The sequence below is a fragment of the Bison bison genome, unplaced genomic scaffold (genome assembly GCF_000754665.1).
Source record: "Bison bison bison isolate TAMUID 2011002044 unplaced genomic scaffold, Bison_UMD1.0 scf7180017864338, whole genome shotgun sequence".
NCBI classification, from domain to species: Eukaryota; Metazoa; Chordata; class Mammalia; order Artiodactyla; family Bovidae; genus Bison; species Bison bison.
In genome coordinates this window covers 4,748,453-4,759,583 of record NW_011494910.1, presented here as the reverse complement: position 1 = coordinate 4,759,583, position 11,131 = coordinate 4,748,453, and the positions used below count along the sequence as shown (strand labels likewise).

The window sequence follows — 11,131 nt, the reverse complement described above, 5'->3', positions numbered from 1 at the left end:
GCCAGTTAAAACCAATTGGAAATATATACACAGTCTAATAATTTGAGAATAGTTTTAAAGAAGCTAGCTTTGAATACATTTTGCATGATGTTACTATTTTGAGTATGTATTATGTGCCATATACTATCCTGCTTTGTGTGTGATTTTAAAACTTAGCTATATTTTTTAATAAAAAATAACTTTTATTGTATTTATTATAAAAGCAATACATATTACTCAAAAATTTTAGCATGATTTTATTTATCCAGGAGATAAACTTTTCTCCAGAGAAATGCATCTCTTGGTTTATACTTATAATAAAAATCAATGAAAAAAAAGTATTCAAAAGAAACCCACTGTGCCTTAACATATTTATTATCCTTTTCCAGAAGACAGATACTACATTCTGAAATTTTAATTAAAGGTAATACTATGGACATTAAACTTAAATACTCAAACTACCTAAATTTCTACCAAAAAAAAAAAAAACACAAATAACTGTACATACAAGCAGACATTAATATAGGGATTTAAAATACCTTATGTGGATGAATAAATAACTAAACAACATTATCAGATCATCAAAAGACAATATAATTAGATGCAGAAAGAAACCTGCATCACAGAACAAAATCATTACAGTACAACATGCTATGAGCAGACAGATAAAAATTACCTGCTACAGAGCAGAGTCAGGAGACCTTTCTGAAGGCAGCCTTGTGCATTAAAATAAGGTCCTAGTTGCTGGTTGCTGAACTGCCAGCAGCCCAGCACATCACACCTTAGATAACAGAGCCCTGTATCATCCACAGTATTAAAGAACCATTTGGGAAAAGCTGCATTGCATTACTTTTCTTGCTACTCACCCTCTTGCCCAGCAAGTGGGCCATCTGAATGAAAAGGGGGAAAAAGTTTTAAAAGCTAGAAACCTACTATTCTTACCAAAAAAAAAAAAATTTTTTTGTTTGTTTGTATGATATAGTATCCTTGGGAGCTTTCATATCCTCTTTCAGGAGCAGTGGCATATTAAAATCTCATCTACAGACACATATTTGTACATCTGACAATCACTGATCTAGGCAATAATTACTTGGTTTATCTTCAAGGGAACCACATGATTAATGCACTGAGGTGGGGGAGTGGGCAACCAAGGTTCTACATGAGAGACCAGTAGACTACAGTGGTGACAACTAGCCAAGAGGAAGGGATTAGAAGACCAGATGCTCTTCAAGTCACAGCCACAGCTTTCTTAGATACAGTATCACGGCAGCAGACCTCACAAAAGGGCAGGTCTCCCAGCCCCTGTCTTGACACCAAAAGAACTCCCTGGGAAAGCTGATTCCCAAGAAACTTCATTTACTTCTTCAGGTGATCCAAATGGCACCCTACTTTTCTCTCCGTCCCTCATTCCCAACCACCAGAGATGACTTCAGCCCTCTTACACTCTGAGAGGCACACAGAGTCAGTATCTGTGTGAGATATCTCTCAGCAGAGAGCACAGCTGCTCGGAACAGAACTCAGAAGAAGGGCACCCATTTCGGGGAGTCTTGTAGTCAGATCCTGCCCTCAAGGGGCCTGGAACAACTTCTCTAAATGAAAAGGTGGCTACTGATGCTGCTCTTCCATCACAGCAGAAGAGACCTTCCGGGGACTAAATTTCTCAGACACCCTCCATCCACCTGGTGAATTTGCCTCTTGCTTCTGATGTGACGGAATAAGCGACCTATTACACTCTAGCCTGTGCACCTGGAGTGGATGCAGAGCCCAGCTCTTATAGCACAGAAAAGGTTTGCGGGAGAGTTCTGCCCTCTCACGCGGCAACAACTAAATCTGAAGCGCTGCATCTCTACATTAGGCGAAGAATATCCAGCCCTGAGGACAGTCACTGGTCAGATGTTAAACTGCTGAAACAGAACAGGATTGGCCAATGTGGGCCAAACCCAGCAGAGAGGTGATCAAAACGCATCAGCTCAGGCTGTGAAACGTTTGCAGGCACAGGGAAGCCGAGCTTTTCACGGTTTTCATTAGGCATGAGGGGAAGAAATGGAGGGCAGCTTTTCCAGGCTCACTCGGGTGGCCCCGAATGTCCAAGCCCCACGGTCCTGCTCCAGCCCCAGTGGAGCTGACACGCCCAGGTCTTCAGCAGACCCCAGTCTCCGGGGGAGCGTTCTGGCCTCAGCCTCCACGCCATCAGGAGGGCGACGTGGGGGGCGCCGGAGACGGGAGCCTGTGTGCAGCCCGCGAGGTCTCTGCCTAGGAGCCGGAGAGGAAGAGAGACACCGCTGTTACACCACCGCCCAGGCACTAACGTAGGAAGTCGAGCAGAACCCCTCCCTTGCCCTGCCAGTGCCTCCCAGCACTCACACACACCCCCACACCCACACACACGCTGGACACGCTGACGCGCCTGCACACATCTCTCTCCTCTTGGGAATCAGACTCGCAACGGACTCGTCCAGGGCTGCTTTCCCTGAGGAAGCCGACCCTTGGGACCACATCAGACCAGCACTCCTTCCAGACCCAGGGCAGGAGGTGAAGGCGGTCAGGGCCCCGTGGTTAAAGTACACAGAGCTATATCGGCCAAAAGCCCAGGCCTAAGAAGCGATTCTGCGACAGGAAGCGGCAGCTTGGCTTCTGAGGGTCCCTACTGCTGTAGGTCTCCCAGTCCATCCTGAAATCGGTCAGCAGAGCAGAAACCAAGTTTCTCCCATAAACTGAGATCCAATATTTGACCTTGTGAGAAATTCCTCCTCCTAGAACAGTGTTTCCCAAGTGTTACATGTGCATCTGAATTGCCTGGCCATCCAGGAAGATTCTGATTCAACATGCCTGGGGTGGGACCCAAGAGCCTACATGTCTAACGAGCTCTTTCCTTGTTAACATAACAAGGAATAAAGCATGAGAACAGTGGCACACTCCCATCTGTTTTTCCTATCCCAGAAGCGGTTAAATGTCATTTTATTCCGCTGGCTGTAATCTGTTTTAAAGAACTTTTAATCTCTTTTAAACAGGGACCTCATATTTTAGAAGGAACAGTCCACTAAATTCTAAGTGATCTCCAAAGTTTGTTTGTTTTTTCCCCAACAATGAGTTCCATGTTGCTAGTGTGACTCACAGCACAGAGTCCTTTTATGATTTGAAAACAATCAAAGGTAATTTTCCCTTAATTCTTGTAGAGGTGCCAAAACACAAAGTTCTGGTGCCTTCTATAACATCCTTCTTATATTCCCCAGAAGGTGGTGCAAGAGAGCTATGCCTCCACCACTCCAGTCCACCACTCCAGTCACTCTGTGGACTGGCTTTTGCTTGGCTGAGGCTCAATCATCAAGCAGTTTGAGGCAGTTTTGGGGGTGGGGGAGTGGGTGGAGAACACAACCCAAACTACAAAACAAAAAACCCAGAAGGCTTCTGAGATATTCAAGTTACTCAACAATTTTATTTACCCATTCTACACACACACACACACAAAAAAAACACATTTCAAATACATTTATACACCTTATAAGGATCTGAGTGCCATATTTTGACATCGATGTCACCAGATTAAATTAGAATGCTGCTAAGGATTTACATTCCTTCTTTCAACAGAGCTGTGCCTGGGAAACCTGGAGGGCAGCTCTACTGGGTGCGGTTCCCAATTCAGTCCATTCCCGGCCCATAACCCAGTGAGCATCGTAACCCGGGGGGCTCAGCCCGTTCCCAGCCCCTCCGAGGGCGCAGCTGGTGACCTATCCTTTGATTTTGCCACAGGAAAACTACCACCATATCAGAATGAATTGATCTTGTTACTTCTTGTTACACAAGAAAAATATATATATACACAAACAATTCAGGTACAAAGTCATGGATCCCCAGTGAAAGGCTTACTGAAAAAAATACTTTTGCCAAAATTTCCTTTAAATTGTTATTAATTAGACTATGATTTAGAGCCAAGTGGATAGCAGACTAAAAACAGAAGCATTATCCAATGGAATGCTACAGCCCATGGCAAGGAGGCTGAGGACACAGAAAGTTCAGAAAGAGATCCTGCTCAGAAATGGGGGAATGGATAGGATGACTTCAAGCAAAGGCAGTGATATCAGGCTCTGGGCTTGCATCTCCTTAGCTGAGTTTACAAAATACCTTACAAATGATGTTCAACATTCACTTTCTACAAAATGACTAGAGTTTGGCTGCTACTCTAAAAGAAAATGCCTACTGAAAATCTTAGTGTACAGAACTTCCCCCTGAAGAAACTTCCTTTCTTTGTAGGACATATGCAATAGACAGAGAATTATAGTAACATTCATACAGCGTGAACCTGTACAATTAAAAAACAGTCAGACTCAGTTTACAGATCTTAGCAGAGCCTGTCGGTTAGTCAGCATAGGGACCCTACCACAGTCTGTCAGGCAGTCAGCATATAAATACTTCTAGATACAGTGTTCTGAACATGAGTCTAAATTAAACCCCTGGACATACTTCTGATATTTGTGTCACCTCGATCGCAAGTCAGAGCTCAACCCTGCCAATGCTGTAATCTGATTCAATTGTAAATCAAATTAAAATTAAAATACTTAATTCCAAGACAATTAAAATATCTAATTCAAATTAAAATATTTTAAAATGTATACTGAAAACCTGTGTAAAGTTATGAAATTACTGGAAAACAAACATGACATGGCCTCTGGGCTTAGCAAAGACAATGGAATGAATGTGCACAAGACTACACAACCCAGAGTTCCCTCAGTTATTAGACACGTGTTCCCCTGTCCCTGGGCTACACCAAGCATCAGTGAGTTTCTCTGCTATGCAGAACTCCTACTCAGAGAGACACCGTAAGGTGGATTTATTTCCAAACAGCTATATCCTGTTTCTTCAAACTGCCAGTGCCTTTGAAGAGCAAATGCGGGTTGTAAAGAGGAACACCCAGAACCTCACAGGAAACACTCAACCGTTTAGATAGGATACAAATATCTTGTTCTCCTAACCCTAACTTCTTGAGGGTTGGCGGAAAGTGAAGTCACTCACTCGTGTCCGACTCTTTGCAACCCCATGGACTACAGCCCACCAGGCTCCTCCGTTTTTGGGATTTCCCAGGCAAGAGTGCCGGAGTGGGTTGCCATTGCCTTCTCCAGGGTGCTGTGGGGAGGGGGGGCTCTTCCCAACCAGGCAGGGAAGACAAAAAAACACACAATACCAAACACCAGAGACACAGAGCAGACACCTAGCACAGTGCACCTTTTAAAGGGTCTTCTTATTGTACTTTGTGACTGAATGCGAAACAACCTCCTTACTAAAGCAAAGACAATACAAATAATAAATAAGCGCTAAATTCCATTTAAGGATTAAGATACAGGGGAAAAAAAGCTAGCTCTCTAATCCGCTTTAGATTCTTCTTCAAATCTGTCACAGAACTCCTCATTCAGTTTTAAAGCAGAAAAAAGATAATTGAATAGACAGTGATTTTTCCTTTCTCCATTTTCTAACAATAGATTGAATGTTAAAGACTTCACCTATTTCTCCCATAACAAAACTGAAGTGAAAGTCACTCAGTCGTGTCCGACTCTTTGCGACCCCATGGACTGACTACACGGTCCACGGAATTCTCCAGGCCAGAATACTGGAATGGGGAGCCTTTCCCTTCTCCAGGGGATCTTCCCAACCCAGGGACTGAACCACCCAGGTCTCCCACATTGCAGGCAGATTCTTTATCATCTGAGCCACCAGGGAAGCCCAGCCTAACTGAAAGCCTCAACAAAAGGTGCTCTGGAGTTTGTCCTTTCTTATTAGGATTTGTGATAGAGACATAATCATAGTAAAGTGTATATATTACCAATACATGGGCACGTGGGCTTCCCTGGTGGCTCAGGCAGTAAAGAATCCACCGGCAATGTGGGCGATCTGGGTTCGATCCCTGGGATGGAACGATCCCCTGGAGGAAGGCATGGCAACCCACTCCAGTGTTCTTGCCTGGAGAATCCCCATGGACAGAGGAGCCTGGCGAGCTACAGTCCATGGGGTCGCAAAGAGTTGGACATGACTGAGCGAGTAAGCACAGCATAGCACAGCACACACTCAGGTAAGAAGGAGAGGGAAGGACAGGAAAGAAAAGATAGGGAACAGAATTTCCCTTAATATGTGGAGTAAAAGCTCTATTCCATTCTACGCTCTCCTGACTTCTTCCTGCTGAAGCTTCTCTGGAGGGATCTTGCTCTAAAAACCAAAGGATGCTGACATCCTTGCCATTGTCAAGTTCTAATTTCTGGTGTCCATTATGAGATTGAGCCCACCTCTGGCTTCTCTTCTTGGGGAAGCAAACTGGCACATGGGGGGGAGTGGCGAAATATCAGCAGGCCGAGGGCCCCAGTGAACGCCCCAGTGCCCTGCGTCTAACGCAGGGGTTTATAACAGGGAAATAATGATGTGGTTTGTTAGAGAATTCTCTTCTCACTAAGAGTACACAGTCCAAAGCCAGCTGGGGATCAAAATGCTCTTTCTCATGCTGTAGCTCTGAATCACTCTCACCTCACAGCATCAGAAAAGACCAAATGCCCATTTGGGCTAAAGATGCCACCAGCCAAGCAAAGCTAGACAAGGCAGCCTTGCAAAAGTGCCACACGCATCTCCCAGACCACATCATCCTGGGGGACAGTCCCACCTCCCGACCCTTTGTCTCATAAGCAGAGGACAAGAGAAAAGGCAGAAGGAACTCTCTACTCCACTGCGACACCCACATTCATAGACTCAGTGTGTTGCTCTTCCACAACTGTTCGTTTATTATAAGTTACATGCCCGTTCTCTAAAATAACCTTCAGGGCAAGGACTTTTTCTCCTGTTTCTGTGTCTCCTTCCTCTACTACCAGCCACCCAGCCCCCAAACTCCACAAACATGGACACCAAGTACACATTATATAATGCCTCAACAGGAAGAGCAGGTTACCTTATGTCCGGAAGGCAATTTCGAGCAGAATCTAGGCAAGTGGCCTTTGAAAACTGGCTGTGATGTCCGACCAACTTAGGATGTAGGAATAAAGGACTCGAGGTCACAAGCCAGCTGCCTGTGATGATAACCTTATCATCCCACAAGTTTCACCTCAGTACTTCTCTCTAGTGTGCTTAAAACTCTCAGCTGCTATCACAGGTCATCTATATGATGTAGGGATCTGTTCCACATTGCCCTGCGATGTAAAGGGTAAAAGCTGAACAGGCTACTGCCTGAAGTAACAGCAAAGGGATGACTTCATTTAATACTGTGGTCAGCTCACACAGCTAACTCCAGGGAACTGTTCTTTCAGAACTATGAGAAATTCAGAATTCCTCGGTTGACGCTTTGTCCAAGGAACTATTGCCCCAGTGTTTCTCCAACCGACATCATAAAATGGAGTGTGATTCAGAATCATCAGAGAAGCTATTTAAAGACCCTAGTCCTTGAGACAGAGTCAGAATTAAGCCTAGAGTGGATCCAGGCATGAGTATGTTTCACAGGTTCTATAGGGGGTTCTCATGAATACTCCTAGATAAGAAGCACGACAAAAGGTCTCCTGCTGGTCAGACGCTCAGTCACGTCCGACTACAACCCCAGGAACTGCAGCACACCATGCTTCCCTGTCCTCCCGTGTCCTGGAGTTTGCTCAAATTCACGTCCATTGAGTCGGTGATGCTATCAAAGGTCTCCTATTACCAAATAAGAACATCCCTGGCAAATAGCTAACTATCTGTCACTGGTCACCTGTAAGAGACAGATTGATAACTTTGAGGTGGGGAGTCCTCTCTCTCTTTTAAAAATCTCATGAGAAACCTAGACTTGCCTTTCAGATAAATACACATACATGTATTCACATATTTTATATTCAAAATTGGTGGGGGGTATGCCATTGCAGGCCACCAAGGAGCTCAGAATCACTACTCTAAGCATCTCCAGTTTAACTCTGCAGAGAAAATAAAATGATACAGGTCAATAGTAAGAACTAGATCCCACTGGATTCCAAGACTCCTCTGGACATCAAGATGAAATAAAACAGTCCCTTTAGTGAAGGAGATTAAATTTAACACTAGGTTTTCCCAACATTTAGGGAAAATTTTGTTCATATAAAAAAATTTTTTAACTTAAAAACCGATATTCAATATTGAATATTCCTTTTTAAGTTAAATAAAGGAATAGTGTTGAATATTACTAAAAAACAGCAAGCAGCTCTAGTGAATCCTTCTCTGCCTTTCCCTTGAGCAATGCAAACCTCAGCAACAACTCCTGAATCTAACTCTGTCCTTCTGAACAGTCCCATTCAGAGGTCACTGGCTTTGGCAGGTAAGTTCCTATGGTTGGCAAAGAAGCTGGGAGCCACTGGAGAAAAGGAATACCTGCAGTCCAAGGGCCGTACAAGAGCTAGAGACCAGTCTACTCTCCTAAACCTCACCCCGCTGCAGCCTAGAGACCTACGTCTGAAAAGGACAAACCAAGGTATTTCCCACAGACCGAGAGCCAGCTTCCCTCAGGGCACTGGAGTCTTCGGGATTGTTTCTCATGAAAGGGGACAAGAATTCTCATCCTATGACTCCCTTCAGGCTTCAGAGCATCTGTGGATGTTCTGTAGCCTGGGCTGACCCCTGCAGGACCTGACTTCAAAGGAAGGCAGAAGGAAAAGAAAGGCTCCCCCAGGCCAGATCCACCAAGGCCCAGTGCAGAGAAAAGCAACAGAGGCCATACTCCCCTCCCACCCACCGCCCCTCCCTTCCTCAACAGACACACAACGAGGCCACGCGTCACACCGGACAACCCAAAGGGGACATGAGAGGAGGGAAGAGGGCAGGCAGGCATGGACGGTGAGGGGAGCACACCTCGGGGAGACGAAGGTGGAGGGGAAAGGGGCTTCCGGGGCCCCCTCCACCCTGCCCCCACTTTACCAACACAAGGACGAGACTGAGTTTATAGACACCGTGGATGGACAGGAACATGGCACGCTCAGCCTCAGCCCCAGCTGCGCCAGTCACCCCAGGAGAGGGGAGCCCTTCTCCTCCTCCTCCAAACTGCCCCAACCTGTCCAGAAACACCCAGCTCGCCAGCTTGCCCCCGGGCAGGGAGACGGCTCACACCGCAGACTAGCTAAGGTTGGTCTGGAAACACGTGACCTCACATTCTTTGCTGAGATTCACGGTGTGGGGCCGGGAGGGGGTGTGGGGGCTGGAGGTGACACGACTCCTCGGTGATTAGTGACAAGGGCAGGGGGCCAGGATGGGAGGGAGACACACGGTTACACCACCGGAATGCTGACTTGGGTCTTCGGCTGGTCGGCCCCTTCTTGCGTGTCCAGGGCACGGAGCGGGCTGAGGGGCTGGAGGGGCCGGCTCCCAACACTGTAATTTCTTGGACGCCTGATTGTATTCGAACTGGACAGAGGCGTAAAGCTGTTCCTTCTCATCCTTACAGGGGTTTGGCTCTTGGGAAAGTTGTTCTGATTGGAAACGAGGGACACCACACAAATGAAAGCCAAGCCAAAAGCTCACTCATCAAGGTTAAACAACGCTTGTAACCACAACAGACTCCTCCTCTCCTGCTCCTCTGCAGACAGGCTCTCTCGTAAGACCTGGGCCATGGCCTAGTCCCCCAGCCCCAGGTTGTAAACCCCAGCTAAAGGGTTGTAGGGGAGAGAAGTTCCTTGAGCATCACACTTCGAAGCTAGAGAGAGGCTCAAAGAAAGGAAGGGGCTTATTTAAGATCACTCAGATTACCAGGGCAGACCTAGGAACTAACGTATACTTCCTGACCCCACCTTCCAGGAACCTACTTTCCAAAAGAAGCGCTTTCGGGGGAGTGGTGTGTGTGCGGGGAGGTGGGGGCGGATTTGCATTCCACTTCTGCTAAACACTTTCCGTTTTTCATTGGATTTCCAAGAGCCAATTGTCAAGGTTAAGACTCATGAAAGAGATACTAATTTTCAAAAATAGTAATTCCAACATCTCTTCCTCTTGGAAGTAAGCAGACTATGTAGGACATGAGTTCTGGATCTGTTTTTCCTTCTGGACATAAAAGAAACCCCAGTCTCTCGATGTCAAAGGTTCAAGACTCAAGGTGGCGGGGAACCTGCGTGTCATCCATGGAAAAATACTTACAGTTGGCTTGTCACGGTGCGTGTTCACAGCCTCCACATTGAGTTTAATTGTTTCCACTTTGCACCCTGAGAAAACAGAGAGGACTTCAGGAAAAAAAAAAGCTTCAAGAAAAAGCCCTTAATTTCAGTTTGGTAATAAAAGAACATAGATATTCCCAGATACATACAGACATCCTTTCAAACATGGGAGGCACTGAGGGAACCTCTGGCATACAGGAGTGATAACATTGAACTGCTAGGCAAACTTCAGAGAAAATTTAAAAATCCTGACCTTCCCCAATCCCCACTTCCTGCCCAGTTCCCAGGCTCATCGTTACCGTAGGCCACAGGAGTAAGTTTGAAGATGGTATGGAGAGGGCACCTCAGGTATGGTAGCTCATCTGAAAGCAGAAAGTCCAGGTGGAGGAAATCTCAGTATTATGAAACAAGGTCAAGTTAGTGGAAGAGAGAACCCAAGGGGCTCATGAGTTTTCTTTATCCTGATCTGGAGTTGGACAACTCCTCCTCTAAACCCCAGACAATTATCAACACGGCCTCCAAGAAAGCCACCCAGACTACTGAGTGGCTCAGAAAGGAAATAAGCCCACTTCAGATCCTTCCTTGCAGGCAAAACAGGAGTTAAGTGCTGTGGCCAGGGGACCCACGAAGGGAAGACTGGGCTTCAGGTGGGGACACCAGAGGTCAGTGTGCAGGCTTCTCAGCAGTGCAGGAAGATCAGGAAGGGAAGGAAGGGACGTATCAAAGATACAGGAGCACTTCCTTACTGCTGCCCCAGAAACCTGTCTACCCTGAATCCCAAGGATGAAGATGCTTCCAAGACACCACCCTCCCTGCAGCTCAAGTAACACGCCAGGAACGTTCAACCACTTTTCTACTGCTGCCAGGCATGTGAGCTCAACGCTGCCCCTCCAGCTAAGCAGGACCAAGAGCCCCAGCAGCAGCCGCTCTCCACTGGGGGCTTTTGCACCAGCGGAGGAGTTGGCCCCGAGGCTGCTGGGAGCCCCACACTGCTGACTGAAGAATGCACTCCAGTCTGAGTGGAAGAAGGGGAGGGCTGGTTGCCA

The 11,131-nt window shown here is 46.4% G+C and overlaps 1 protein-coding gene across 5 annotated transcripts in view; it reads right to left on the bottom strand.

Annotated features, from left to right (window-relative positions):
• Nucleotides 1-228: 228 nt before the first annotated feature.
• Nucleotides 229-11,131, bottom strand: part of PFKFB2 (6-phosphofructo-2-kinase/fructose-2,6-biphosphatase 2) — a 27,863-nt gene continuing 16,960 nt past the window's right edge. For 2 of the 5 annotated variants that reach the window (XM_010854215.1, XM_010854216.1), the window contains 4 exons: nt 10,385-10,447; nt 10,069-10,133; nt 9,231-9,410; nt 337-2,232 (listed from right to left, as the gene is read on the bottom strand). In XM_010854215.1, the coding sequence (XP_010852517.1) occupies nt 2,170-2,232; nt 9,231-9,410; nt 10,069-10,133; nt 10,385-10,447 (371 nt within the window). In that variant the 3' untranslated portion in view covers nt 337-2,169. Of the gene's footprint in view, nt 2,233-9,230; nt 9,411-10,068; nt 10,134-10,356 lie in introns of those variants that run through there. The other 3 variants (XM_010854219.1, XR_826515.1, XM_010854218.1) reach the window with 3 other exon arrangements.